Here is a 15,458-nt window from a genome sequence, read left to right as displayed (position 1 = left end):
TTAAAAGTTGTTTGCTTACCGCCAAAGGAGTGAAGAAGAAGAAGAAGAAGAAGAAGAAGAAGAAGAAGAAGAAGAAGAAGAAGAAGAAGAAGAAGAAGAAGAAGAAGAAGAAGAAGAAGAAGAAGAAGAAGAAGAAGAAGAAGAAGAAGAAGAAGAAGAAGAAGAAGAAGAAGAAGAAGAAGAAGAAGAAGAAGAAGAAGAAGAAGAAGAAGAAGAAGAAGAAGAAGAAGAAGAAGAAGAAGAAGAAGAAGAAGAAGAAGAAGAAGAAGAAGAAGAAGAAGAAGAAGAAGAAGAAGAAGAAGAAGAAGAAGAAGAAGAAGAAGAAGAAGAAGAAGAAGAAGAAGAAGAAGAAGAAGAAGAAGAAGAAGAAGAAGAAGAAGAAGAAGAAGAAGAAGAAGAAGAAGAAGAAGAAGAAGAAGAAGAAGAAGAAGAAGAAGAAGAAGAAGAAGAAGAAGAAGAAGAAGAAAAGAAAAGAAAAGAAAAGAAAAGAAAACAAAATAAGACTCGTCGGAATTCCACATGTTTGGAGGAACCTATTCCCTGTAAAACTGCGTGACGGGGAAGTGCCGGATGCGTACGTTCTGTTCAAAATGGCTTACCAGACATTTCAACAGGAGTATTTACAGATTCCGCTTGTGACGAGGGCATATACTACCGCATGTGTCCTTACAACTGCAGCAGTGGTAAGATACCTAGTTATACTTGACTGTGTTGTCAGTGGAAATATTACCTTCCCTAACTTCTGTTCTTGCTCCAACGGCTGTCATGTATAATATCGCTTTTCCGCTTCGTCATTAAAACATAGTAGGCTGACGTGTGTTTGAGTAAGATACGGCACCAACCCTTTGATGCGTAACTTACGCACACCCCTGATAATGGAAAATATGGATCCGAATTTAATTGTTTTCATTGCCACAGATAATTGTAATTTTTGATTTTTTTACTTTGCTGAGCAGTAATAGATATGTAAATGTTTACACACGGGGCAGAAATGACACTGTGATTTGTGTGACTATAAAATACTATTTCTATAATCATAATAATAATAATAATTATTATAATAATAACTATAATAATAGTAGTAATAATAATAACGTAATTATCCGTCAGTAAAACTTTGTACCAAGTACTGTTCTATTATTATTTTGGCTATGACTGGAGCCAAAAACCTATTTATTATTTGCAACAAGTTTGTCACTTGTCACGCAAATAGCATGGCCTTGGAATGGAAGTGTACCTGTTGGTGTAATTACTGTAAACTGGGGAATTATGGCCATGGCCAAACAACATATAATACATCTGAACTCACCACTAGGGCACACATTACATTCTCAGTGCTTTCTCAATTACATATCCTCATTAAGTGTTAGACCTGTTGCACTGGGAATACCAGCTGCTGATTTGTCTTTATACTGGACACCTCGGCCTCTTCCTGTCAGATGTGTTTCTGTGGCTGGGTGTTTTATTTATTTATTTTTTTTATTTTATGTTTTGTATCCATGTCTTCTCATTGCCCAAGTAATATGCTTCTGGAGTGTGGTGTATGCCTATTCTTATGTGGCATGACAACCTCCTTGTCTAACTCCCATGAATAGCCATTGTGCATTGTACACACAGAGGTGTATGGTACAAGCATTATGCGGTATAAATTTGGCCAAAAGTAGAGATTTTTGTTATACCGGCCAGTCGCAGTGTTTTGACTGTATCGAAATGTGTACTTTTCTCAAAAATGTCTGAGAGCAATGAGTGCGGTCAGCACATGGCAGGATAGGGAGCTCGTTAAAATAAACGGTAGGTCTGAATGAGTTTAGGGAAAAATCATCTACGGCCACAATATAGAAAAAGAAGTTTAAAAAAAAAAAAAAAGAAGCAATTAAGCCAAGGAACAGCTGTTGAACTACCAGCTAATGATAACAGCTGCTAGCCACTAACGCCGGAGACTTGTGCTGTATCATACAATGACAGCGTAACTATGTACTGTATTGTGATTGATGTTCAGGCTGCCACCTGCTGGCAGCGGTGTGGCATAAGCTTGATAAGTGAAATCTCCAAATCAAGTTGTGTCTGAGATACTATGACATGCAGTCTGCTGTAGATGATAAATGATGATAACACGATAATAGAAAAAGGCAACATGATAAGATATAATCTATGGTCTTTGCGATATTTATCGTCATATCGTCCAGCTCTAGTTTATATGCTTCTTCTTCGTTGGTTTAGTGGCTTCTTCTTCGTTGGTTTAACTGCTTCTTCGTGTTTGGAGGTGGCTGTGTGGTGCCTACAACGCGCACAATGCCGCGGTCGGGGTTTGCTTTCTCTTTTTTTTTTTCCTATTGAACATTTTATCGAAGGCATTTTCTATTGATATCGATCACGTGTCTGTCGCGATTCATATTGATATTGAGTTTTTGCTCATCCCCTATGGACCATTACACACTCCAGATTCAGCACTCATACTTTTTTGTTTGCATTACAGTACAATTTGGGTTAGTGATTAAAATTTGACCTATGAAATGTATATTAATTAATGCGTCTTAAGATATCAAGTTCAAGTCTGAAGTTCATTGATGACATGTTTATTTTTTCGTTCCAGCAACTAGAGATCATCACACCTTTTCAACTATACTTCAATCCAGATTTGATTCTAAGGAATTATCAAGTGAGTAATCCAACTTGATTGTCATAATCACACTCATACTTTGTTTAATTTCAGGGAAAGAAACTATGTCAAACCAACCACAACTATTAGTTACTGTGTTTCTACACATATTGAAACATGGCAACTGAAGGTGAGAGTTGATTGACACTGTTTAAAAAATGGAAGAGATAAGAATTAGAATGTAACATTAGTCAATATGTTGGCAAATAGCTAAAAGTAGTGTTTCACAACTCTATTAAAAAAAAAAGGGTCATTTTTTTTAACTAAGCTTCTATTTAAGACTTAGGCAAAGTACAGCTGTGAACCACATCCTGCCTGTCCATATCCTCTGACTGGCCCTAAGTTTTGTGGCACTTTATTATTAAAGCAACGCTTTTAATTTGATGTGCATGTGTGTTCGTACAAGTGAGCCATGATATGGACAATTCATAACGGCAGAGATGGGGGACTCGAGTCAGACTCGAATCGCTATTTTTAGGACTTGCGACTTGCTTGCCAAAAACACGGGAATGACTTGACTTGGGACTTGGTGTCTAAGTGACTCAACTTGACTTGGACTTAGACTTGGACCTCATGACTTGACAAGTCATCCTGTTTATAGTTTTAAATTTGCATTTGAATACAGTTTGCCTTTTTAGGGATGAAAGCAAGAAAGAAAGAAAAAAATATATATTTTTTGTTCATTCATGCCAACCTGGCAACCCCGACGGAGTCAATTGTAAGTGTGATGTGGCAACATAAACACCGACAACGTCGGAGCAACTCTGAGGATGACATGATTTGAAATAATGGATTATTTTGTCCATGACGTTGACAAAAATAGGATGGAAAAATTTAAGGTTTGCAGGTTGCACGCCACGGGATTAAGACACAACAACGACAATGTCTAACTTTATTCGTCATTATTAAAAAACCCACAGAGAGGTAAGACAACCTTACAGTTTAGCTAGCAATACGAATGAACACTGGTTTAGGACCCCAGTACAGATAAGTAACATAACTAGACTTGACTTGGTCTTTAATGGCTTTCTGCACACCTTTTTTGTCGTTCACGACGGACGTGCTGTCAGAGTACCAGATAAATATCGTTCTGTGTCTTGGACTGGGTAAGACCTCACACTACAATAGCGTTTCTCAACCTTTATTGAGCCAAGGCACATATTTCACATAGGAAAAACTCTCACGGCACACCACTTAGCAAATGATTCACAAAAAGTTGCTATACGGGGTCATTATGTACCTAATGTCATCTAGTGGAAGAACATTTTATTGCTTTGCCTGTTACTATATGTGGTTGGCATAAATAAATGAACAAAACAGTTTTTTTTTTATTAGAAAATATATGTATTTGTGGTCAAAAGAATTGACATTGGATAATTTCAAGCGGCACACAAGATGATCTTTTACGGCACACTAATGTGCCACGGCATATGGTGTTAGATTGAAGCCACAATTTACGTCAGCGTAATGTCAAATAACCGCGTACAAAAAGGTGTTTTGCGTGTATGTAATGTGAAATACTGCATACAGAAGTATGTTTTGTGCGTTCAAAAATGTGCTTCTCGTGTACAAAAGCGTCCACACGCACGCGTAAGATTGTTTTTACACTTGCGTCTTCTCTCCGCTACGCGTACAATACGCTGATTCACACTCGCGATACAGGCGCTATCATTGTGCCACAATTCTTAACCAATCAGGAGTCGGACAGTACGGCTAATTCTGATTGACTGTTACTATCCAGGTGGCACGGTGGTCGACTGGTTAGCACGTCCACCTCACAGTTCAGAGGTCGTGGGTTCGATCCCGGCTCCGGCCTCCCTGTGTGGAGTTTGCATGTTCTCCTCGTGCCTGCGTGGGTTTCCTCCGGGTACTCCGGTTTCCTCCCACATTCCAAAAACATGCATGGTAAGTTGATTGGACTGTCTAAATTGCCCCTAGGTGTGATTGTGAGTGCGGATGTTTGTCTCTGTGTGCCCTGCGATTGGCTGGCAACCGATTCAGGGTGTCCCCCGCCTACTGCCCAAAGACTGCTGGGATAGGCTCCAGCACTCCCCGCGACCCTTGTGAGGACAAGCGGTATAAATAATGGATGGATGGGTGGATGTTACTATCCAATAACATTTTACAGCAGTAAGTACGACGTCCGGTAAGCCGCAAACACAAACAGTTGATGGAAGGATCTGGGTTCTTCTGAATCCGAACACACTTTGCTGTTCTGTTGTTGTAATCATAATTCAAAAATATATTTTTGGTTTGACGTTACTGTCCCTTGAGTTGATTTTATTATTGTTTTTTTCCCCCGGTTTCTCGCCACTTCTTAGTTATGATTGGAAAAACAGCCGATCAGAATTAGCCCTACTGTTCGACTCCTGAAAAGTTCAGATGTTTTAATAGGCTGATATATTTTGCATAGAACATATTATTGTGAAGACAATTAGGGGGTTGACTTCCCTTTAACAAATCTTCATTTGGATGAACATTGTACTAAATGTATGCAATGTGTTGTTTGTGGTGTGTAATCTCTTTTTCCTTTCTTTTTTATAGGTATGGCGACTAATAACAAACTTCCTATTTTTTGGTCCAGTTGGCTTCAATTTTCTGTTCAATATGATATTTTTGTATCCTTCTCAGTTTTCAGTATAACTGCATTGTTAGACCCATAATACAGCCATCCTTTTTCTGAACTGCTTATCCTCACTCGGGTCGCGGGCGTGCTGGAGCATTTCCCAGCTAGCTGTCATTGGGCAACAGGCGGGATATACCCTGAACTGGTCGCCAGGCAGTCATCGATAATTGGGGTTGGGCATTGATAATTGAGAACTGAGCAGAACCGGGACTGACATTCCGGGTCCCCCAGAATCGTTCAGATTTTTAAATGTCGGTACTAAATTTAGATGCCGTGTTTGCTGCGCGGAAGAAGGACCAATAGAAAATGCGCGTGTGCGTGGCACAGAGCCCCATCCTGGCCACCAGAGCCGCTGCCGTGATGCACGGAAGCCCAGTGGGCGGCAAAGGTCTGCCAAATACAGACAAAGAATGACCAATGATAAATGTGTGTGCGCAACGATACACACCTCGATTAACTAAGCAGGTGAGCAAGCATCAAGCTCCTGAGTTGCGGACATTATTCGCCGGAGCTCAAAAGTGTATAAAAAAATGACCGTTCTTCTGCTCAGTGCAACATGCATTATAAAATAATATCATGCAAAGGAGGTTGCAAATCAAATATGATAAAATGCTTCCAGATTTACAGAATAGCATTGATTGCATGTGCCACGTCTTCAAGCTGCCTAACTTGAACTTTGACCTTTCAGTTCTTTAAAGGGACACTTGGGTGAGCTTAACATTAGTACTTATATAATAGGTTTGCATGTAAAAATGACATTTGTACTAAAATGCCCACCTCAAAAGACTCTAGTGATTTAAGGGCTTTTTTTGTAATTAGGTTTACAACAAATTTGGCTTATGTTATTTTTTCGGTCACAGCTGTCCATATCACGGGAGGGAGCCAAGCGTGGTAATATTGCTCGCTTTGTCAGTTCTGTTGTCTAAAACGGTGACCGATTGCCACCAAAATGTAAATGCACATTACTACTCTTGTCCACTTCAACCTGTGAAAGTATAAAAGTGTTCTGCACAATAGTTTGGATTTATTGACATAAAACGTGATCTCATCATGATCATGCACCTCCACAAAATCAAAAATACCATGGCGATTGCTCCTCTACTTCCACAAGCTGAAGTGGACAAGAGCATGAATGCGCACACAAACCCAGACTAGTTATATTTCGGACATTTAGCGACGCTAAACTCGTGTCAACTCTCAGAAGAGAGACGGTGGCTTGCAGCAGCAGCAGGCAGATTGGAGCTTTACGCCCCCCTCTTCCCATCCTGGCTAAAGGTAGGATAATGGGACGGCTAATAGCAACAATGAGCTTCAGGTCGTTAAAACAAAAGGCGTTAGCACAACAACATTAGCTCTTTACTCTGCGTCCAGCCTGCGTCGATCTTCAAGTCTCAGGGTTGCCTCCCAAGCAGTCACGTGCGTTGTCAGACAGAGAGCCACGCCAGAGAGTGAGTTAATGACACTAGAATGCCCAGGGGTTTTTACAACTTTTTTTGCAACAAGTATTCAACAACAAATCTGGGTGATATTTGACAAACAACTCTGCTGGCTACAAGTAGATGACTTTAATTTGTAAATTGGCCAAAATAGCAGGTGATATGGCTGGGTGACATCGTCAAATGTAAAGCATAAGAAGTCAAATGACGGCCTTCTGGGCGTTCTAGCCGCTAGCCCTCATCGAACAAGCGTCAATGTTCAGTGAACAAAAAGTTCCAGCGAGGCTGACTCCACAACCGAGTGTGGCCGCATTGGAACGTACCTTTTCAGCTGTTTACGTTCCAAATTGGACAGCGTGTTGTCGATCGAGAAAATGGAGATTCTGGTACCACACTGGTCAGAATTGGTTAAGTAAACCAATAAAATACCTCTTATGCCACCAAGTTAAACTGGAAATAAAACAGTAGGTCAACACAAATTCAAATGGCCAGCTAATATTTATCTTGGCATACACGGCATAGTACAGTGCATGCATGCATACATACAGTATACACATATGACATCATGTTTTCGTCGACATTTTCTTTGTGTCTCCCTCAAATGCTTCTTTTGTGTATGTTTTTTCTTTCTATAGAAAAAATAACACAACAAGTTATCCCATTAATGGGTGTTCAGTAAGTTAAGTACCTGCTGCATTATTGTATTTTCTTGAGGTTCTCAAAAATAAAGTCCCCTTCTAAAAACACAAAGTTCATGGGTTTGATATTATTATACTAGTTAAAAATAGCCCTTTGAGAAATTCATATTAAAGTTCATACACAGTAAAAAGTTAATTGAAATTAAAGGACAGAGAAGTTCGAATGATTTTATCTCCCAAAAATAACAGGTTAGTTCCCTTGCCTAAACCACATAATTATTATTTTTTTCTTAAAGAATCGGAATAGAGAATCGTTAGTAATCATCAAAATTTTAACGATACCCAACCCTACCCATTATACAATTGATTTAAAATTTTCTATGGCTCTTCCTTTACTATGTGCCCATCTATGATATAATTACTTTGGGAATGATTGAGTTGTTCCGGTGTGTGTCCAATCAGGAAATTTAACTGCTTTTCATTCAAGCATTCATCCATGTACCGGTATTCGCTAGCTTGCTTTTATTGTTTGTGGTTATGGAATCCTATCCCAGGTCTACACCGTGGCGTGAGCATCAGTTAATCAAAGTGCAAGTGGGATTTGGGTGTTTAGTGGGAATTACAGCTCTGTAAATGTCAGCTTAGTGACTACCGACAACTAAGGATGTTTTTATGAATGTTTAAGGAAGACTGAAATACGGGAAGAGCACTCTGTTTAGAAACTAGCATTTTGGACGAGTCAGAAGAGATATTTTTTCACCCTAATCCTAACAATAAAGTCTCTTTATGTCACAGTAGTCTAATTTTGGCAGCTCAAAAGCTCATCCTTGTCAATTACTTTTAACGTTTTTTTTTTTCGATAAAAATGCCAGATTTTCTACAATGCAGCACTCACTCGTCTCGACTTTAAAGAGCACTTAAACAACAACCGCAGCAGTAAAAAGTGCTGTCCATGTGATCGAATATAAATCACAATCAATGAAAGAATAATTAGTGATAATACTTTAACAATAATTTTGAAAAGTAAAATAGAAAAGAAACAAACTGAAGTAATAAAATATTATTTTCTCATTTGAGTATTCAAGATGACTTCCCTTCACATTGGCATTTGGCATGCAAAATGTCCAATGTTTATTTCCGTCTTGTTGCATAGTCTACATTTTGCGTGAAGCTGTTAGTAGATGAGAGGAACGCGAGTGATGTCTCAGGTGACCAGTAAAAGTGTGCCAGAATGCTGAAATTTTAATTCTGCAGTCGCATCGTGTTTTCCCATCCCCTCCAAAAGCATTGGAACGACAAGGTCAGTCCTTTGTTTTTTGTTTTTTTTGTACACTGACGACATTTGGGTTTCAGATCAAATGATGAATATGAGCCAAAAGTTCAGAATTCTAGCATTGCAGCAGAATGAATTGTGAAGTCTACAAAACTTTTTTGTCGAGCAATTTAACAGAAAAATGCATCCAAACTAATCGGGACAAGCATCATGTAACAAGATAATGACCCAAAACACACTGCCAGGACAACAAAAGACTTCACCGGGGGAAGTGGAGGGTCTTGGACTGGCCAAGTCAATCACTGTACCTGAACCCAATAGAGTATGCATTTTACAAACAAGAACTGAAAGAGGTGACAGTAAAGGCCTGGAAAAGCCTTTTCAAATGAAGAATGCAAGTAAAGGTTATGCCACCAAAATTACATGTCATTCACTTTAAGTTAATTAAATGGTTAAATGTCCATTACAATACTTTTGCTCACTTAAAAATTGGTGGCTTCAAACAAAAGGCGCTCTGTCCTGAGTTGTTTAACACACCTGCAGTAGATGAAATGAAAGTTAGAATTTGATACTTTTTTTTGTCTGAAACGCAAATGATTTCAGTAATACATCAAAAACACAGTAATTGACCTTGCAGTTTGAATAATTTTGGAGGGGACTGTATGTTATTCACATTAGCTGCCGCAGCTCAAATTTGGATGTGAACAAGCAACTGCATTGGCAAGTTCACGCATAGCAGAAGAAAGATTCCTATCTCCTGTCTCATTTAGTCCTCTCTCTCGCTTCACTTAATGGCCAGCTCTCGTCCCTTTCCATAACACTACTACTCCAGCATTCCTTGCCGAGGGGATGTCAGCCAGCTCCATGTTGGGGTGAAGCCCCTCGATTTTGTCGGATCATAGCGAAACGATATTCTCAGATGAAAAAACGATTATGACTACAATGATGTAATTGTTCAAAATGTTTTAGCATGACGGAAAAGAATCAATGGTGGAAAGTATAGAGGAGAAAGTTAACAATGCTGTTGTAAAAAGTCATCCGATGAATAGCAGTTGCACACAAGTGCTGATATTCTCTGCCAACCAGTGTCATGGCCAAAATGCTGAAAACAGTCGAAAACGGGTTAACTCGAAGCAAAACCAACATTAAATGATAAAAAAAGGTGGAAAAATACAAATAAAAGAGAAAGTGAGCAGAGCTGCCAACTCACAGGCGCCTAGATGAAGTCACTAGATGACATCAAGCAATAATCACCACCCTCAAATAGTTTTCTATGCATTTAGTGAGAGCTTTAAGAAATGTTGTCCACTTCCTCAACAATTTGTTTTTAGATACAGATACTGTCGTATGCTGGAGGAGGGTTCTTTCAGGGGGCGAACAGGTGACTTTGTTTTCATGTTCCTCTTTGGTGGATTTCTGATGACTGTATCCTTTTCATTGAAATTTGGGCGGGGAACCTTTTTCCAGGGGTCAATTCAGTGTATTTTACAATGTTATAATATAATATAATTATAATTTTTTTATTTGAACTTTTTTTTTTAATTTAACAGTTTAAACTTTCAAAACATAATAACCACATAATACTGTATTTCTTAAAGAAAGATTTCATATAACTTTTGGAAATAATATTCAAGTCCCTTTTGGCCATTTTGTCACTTCTGTTGACTGAAAATGACATCACAACTGCTCAGGGCTCAGGTAATGACCAATCACGGCTCAGCTTCAGAAAACAGGTCAGCCGTGATTGGTCGTTACCTGAGCCCTGAGCAGTTGTGATGTCATTTTCAGTCGACAGAAGTGACAAAATGGCCGCCCCCAGAGATGGCTAAAAACGGGTGGATTAACTCTTATTCCACAAACATAATATTTATCAGAATGCCTTGTTTCAACTAGTGGGCTTGCAGAGAATATATTTTTCAAAAATATATGTTTGGGTTGACTTCCACTTTAAGAACACAGTTGCTGTCTGGCCATCTGATATCAGCTAGTAGACACTCACAACTGATTTGGCTACTCCGTCACACCTTATTAACAATCAGAATTTGTTTGTTCTGTGAAAGCTGACTATTTGGCACCTAAACTCTCACAAAAACGGTTCTTTTTTTTATTAACTCTCCATCCATCTGTCCATCCAGTTTCTATAGTGCTTGACCTCAAAAAGGTTGCCTAGATGGAGGCGCCCCTTGGGGTAGTGTCTTTTGAGCCCCCATCTCAATGCTATTAACGTGTGAAGTATACGTAGCTCAGACAAACTATATCAACGGCAACTATTTCAACTACATTGAATAGTACTCTCGGCATACTGCAGCTCCTACAAATGGAGTGGTACCCTGGCCAAAGAAAACGTTGTTCGCGACAACAAAAACAGGGTAGATCTGCCGGATGGCTGGAAGCCAACGATATGTCATTCTTCCTCGTCAAAATTCGCTCACTGGACAATAAAATGGACTTAAAGGGACACTTGAATTGGGCGAACATAGGCACTTGTATAATAGATATGTAAAAACTATGTCAGCACTAAAATGCACCCCTCTAAAATAATCTAAAGATCTATTTTTTAAAAATATTATTCATTCATTCAATATTTGAAACAACAGACTCACCATTACATGGAAGCCTCACCGCGGCCGGACTAAAATTGTCTCCTTTTAGGACCCAAAAGCTGTCAAAAAGCCTTGGCCGCGGCCAATGGGACGCGGAAGACTCGCTGCTCACTATTGAAGCCTCACATAGACGGAAAAAATGGCCTTCCGACTAGTCCGTCACATAGGCGGTATCAGCTCTGCGTAAATGCAACACTGTGCGTAGTCGCAAGTGATTGTGTGGCAGCACATATGTTCTTGCTGTTCGATGTGAATCGTGGGTATACGATAACTGTGTTTTGGTTTTTAATCACCCTGAATTCACTGATTAATGCCTCCATAATCCACAATAGACTACAATATGTTAGCGTACCACACAGGACATCGTCCTTCCATCAGACACACACGTTGCCTGTGTTTGCCAACTACAGCTAGATTCCAGAAACAACTGTCCCAATGTCAGAAGTAAAATCAGGCATCAGCCACTTTTTAGATGCTCGTTTATCACCACCGTGCTGCTATGAAAACGAGGACGTCGATGACGTCATGATTAGTCGGCTAATAGCCCTACTCTCCTGACTGCTGGAGGCTGGCTGCCGTATAGGCTGCGCTGCTTGTAGAGCGTGCGTGCTTTGGACACTGCGGGCGCGCGCACCGTAATATCGACAATATTCTCTCTAAACTGCGCGTGCGCAATTGTGCACTTCTCTCACCCTCTCAGCGCACACGATGACACTGGCGCGCACCATGCACACGCACTACATTTCTAAACTCATTCCTTCATTTTTGAGCATCATATTTAAAATGCTATTTGTTAGCTCAGCTGCTTGCCCAGGGCTACATAATGGTGCATTGCTTTTTAGATCAATTTGACCATTTGAGTCTGTGATTTACTAAAAACTTACTGAAGATTTTATTATGACGAGATGAGAATAATATGGGAGGTTCATGGCTCTTATAACACATCATATGTCAACACAGAGCTGCGCACTTTACCCAATTTTGCCGGTCCGTCCTCAGTCCGCGACCTGGGCAACCTTGCGTCATCGTCCCTCAGTCCTTATTATTCCCAAAAAAATATCATCCTCCGACCCCGTCTGTCCTCGACCCTCGTTTTAAAACGCTTCCTCCTTACATTACGCCCCTCTCTGTGTAAACATAATGTAGCTATTGAGATCACTAGGTATTAAATAATTAGGTATTAACTAGTTTAACGTTTATATTTTTTTCAGGTTCTTTAACGTGATTTCAGATATTTGGAACTTTTGTGAGTTTGGTGTTCCTGGGCCAAGCTTTCACAATAATGTTGGTGTATATATGGAGTCGAAGAAATCCAAATGTTCGCATGAATTTCTTTGGCCTTTTGAATTTCCAGGCACCCTTCCTGCCGTGGGTGCTGATGGGATTTTCCCTTCTGCTGGGCAATTCCATCATTATAGATCTGTTAGGTATTTATAACAATCTTCTGCAACATACTGTGAGGTGACTGTTGTCTCTTATTGTTGAAATGTCATTTTGCCTTTCCAAGGTATTGCTGTTGGTCATGTATACTTCTTCTTGGAAGACGTCTTCCCCAACCAGCCAGGTGGTGGAAGATGGCTGAAGACTCCATCGATTATGTGAGCCGTTAAACTTTTTTGCCATTTAAGCACCAGAAATGGATTTCTCCCAAAAGATGCTAGTCTGCTTTGTGACTACTTTCAAGGTCCCCTTGAGCAAGGCATCAAACCCCTTCCAACCTCAGCTTAATAGGTGCAGCACTGTTTGCTGACATCTCTCCTTGCATGTCTGCATGAGTGTGACCTGGTTCTCTGTATAGTGTGGAACAAAAATAAATACAGTGAACCAGAGACATCTAACCTCAGCTATTAGCTGACAAACTCACCCTTTGTATTTCCTTCAAGGTGACATAATTGCAAAATAGTGAAAATCATAACATTTTCAAAATTCATTTATTATAGCATTTTAGGGGTAGAGCTAGAAAACTACCTTGTTTTGGTTTTAGATTTTCCCATTTTTTTGGAGGCTTGTTGTACCGTCACCTTTCCCAAATGCCCAACTCTTTGACCAACTTCTTGTTATAAATAAATGAATAAAATACCACAATTGGCCCACATTACATAAAGGCTAAGTCCCACAATCAAGCAACAATTGAAGGTTACAGCACTGAAACATAAATAGTGAGTAAGCCCAGAGTTTGATCATCAATGTACTCCAGATCGCACAAGACTGGACATTATTTACTATGTCACTTTTTTTCCCCAAAACACTTCACTTTCGAGCCATTTAAATTGAATGTCAATATGTTCATGAAATACTCTTCAAGGTGAAAGTTTACATTTCACACATTCAAGTCCGTTGTGACAGTGTAGTGGCAAACTAACAACTAACGTGATATATGATCGATAAAACAAAGTCACTTTGAGTCTGGAATAATGTTTTATCTGGATATCTTTTATCCCTACCCCTGTAACCCCACACCACCAGAAAGATGCTGTTTGACACTCCTGACGATGATGCCAATTATAATCCATTGCCTGAGGATCGCCCAGGAGGCTTTGCTTGGGGAGAGGGACCACCACACCTTGGAGGTTAACGATTATCTGATGTTGTCAAGTATCTTCCAGAAATGTTCCACCAGAGTGATGAGATGTATTGATATGAGTGTTTTTTTATTCATGGGTGGACAATGCCAAAAAAAAAAAAAAAAAAGAAAGTAGAACTCATCTTGAGAAATCCATTTGTTATTTTTTTTTTTTAGTTTTTTAAAGTGGATTCAAATTATCCTACCAATTTGCTATGCCAGTCCCTTTCTCTGGAGAGTCCTGTTTTCCTCTTTCCTCTGTTTGTGGGCAATTAAGTTCATGCTTTCAATTATTTTGACTATAAGGGTGAAGTCAAAAGTTGAACTTTTTTCTAAGTCTGTTCAACACAGTAAATTCACAGCTTCTGGTTGACTCTGGTTTCTTGTTTTGCTTGATGCTATTGTTTTACTTTCTGTTTTTTATTTTCACAATACTGTACAAATTGTACAGTCATGTATGTGATAGTTTTTTTCTTTTAAATTAAATATTTCTTGCTCGCATATGTCATCTTAATTCGTCATCTATCATATACATTGAAATTTGATAGACTATTGAGGTAACAAAATGTCTGATTCCAAAAATACTTCAGACTTCCTTAACCAGCCGACAGAAATAATCATAGGCAAAGATATCTTAGCATACAGTTGGAGTGGGGTGGGGGTGGGGGGTTATTAATCCAATCACTGTATAAACACTGGAACTTTAATTGATATTTATTGATGGAAGTTACGTTAACCGATGCTAGGTAATCAAGATTTCACAACATACACAAGGGCTGAGAAAGAAAAGAAAAAAAAAAATTCTGAACTTTTTGTTTGCTATATTATCTTTCTGTTGTACAGTACCTCTTGCCAATAAATTCTATACTTGGACACCCTCTTTATTTCATTTGTTATTTTTAAAAGGGATTCTTTACTAATGTAGCAATTTTCATCATTAAAAAGTTAATATTTTGTCTATAATGAATTGACTGAGCAGCACGTGATGTCATTTTCAGTCGACAGCAAGTGGCAAAATGCATTTTTAAAGGTGTTAGTTGTACTATAATGAAGTTATCAAATTCATTATAGACAAAATATTAACTTTTTACTGCTGAAAATGGCAAAATTAATAAAGTATCCGTTTAAGAAACCTGCATTTGTGGGTTTAACAACTGAGTTTCGCTGCCAAATCTGTGCTGCCTTTACCAAACCGTATATTTTGCTGTCGCTTAAGACTCTGGCCCGGCCGATATTGATTTTTGGAGAGCAATTATGATATTTGACTGAAAAAATTTTTAATTACATATTAATTGTCCGGTTAATTTTAATATATATAATAAATAAATGAACTTATTTTGTCATCCCATAAAGGCCTCTGTTGTCAAGGTAGTACATATTTCACAAACTTTTTTTTTTTGCCCAGGAAACTGTAATTGGCATTTATATTCAATAATATCAATCCATTTTGGAGCAATCTGTAAAGAATTGCCCCAGGAATGCCATTTTTTGACAAGCAAAATTGATAGACACACACGCGTCTTGAAGTGACAAGTAAGTGGAGACAGTAATTTCTAAAACGCTTATGTCACTTATAATGTCCGTGATCACGATCACTCGTCACCAAAATTTGAGTAAATTTAAGTCTCACACACTTCAGCCTCTAATAATTATCATAACG

The 15,458-nt window shown here is 38.9% G+C and overlaps 1 protein-coding gene across 1 annotated transcript; it reads left to right on the top strand.

Annotated features, from left to right (window-relative positions):
- The first annotated feature begins 426 nt into the window (after positions 1–426).
- Positions 427–14,671, top strand: derl2 (derlin 2). The gene is made up of 7 exons (XM_086053887.1): positions 427–683; positions 2,594–2,659; positions 5,204–5,277; positions 9,964–10,057; positions 12,467–12,662; positions 12,743–12,833; positions 13,702–14,671. Exons 1-7 carry the CDS (start codon positions 591–593, stop codon positions 13,808–13,810), a joined length of 723 nt encoding a protein of 240 aa, XP_085910013.1. The 5' UTR covers positions 427–590; the 3' UTR covers positions 13,811–14,671.
- Positions 14,672–15,458: the final 787 nt, after the last annotated feature.

This window comes from Filicampus tigris, chromosome 15 (genome assembly GCF_054856515.1).
Source record: "Filicampus tigris isolate MCC_2025a chromosome 15, RoL_Ftig_1.0, whole genome shotgun sequence".
NCBI classification, from domain to species: domain Eukaryota; kingdom Metazoa; phylum Chordata; class Actinopteri; order Syngnathiformes; family Syngnathidae; genus Filicampus; species Filicampus tigris.
This window is presented reverse-complemented; position numbering and strand designations above follow the sequence as displayed.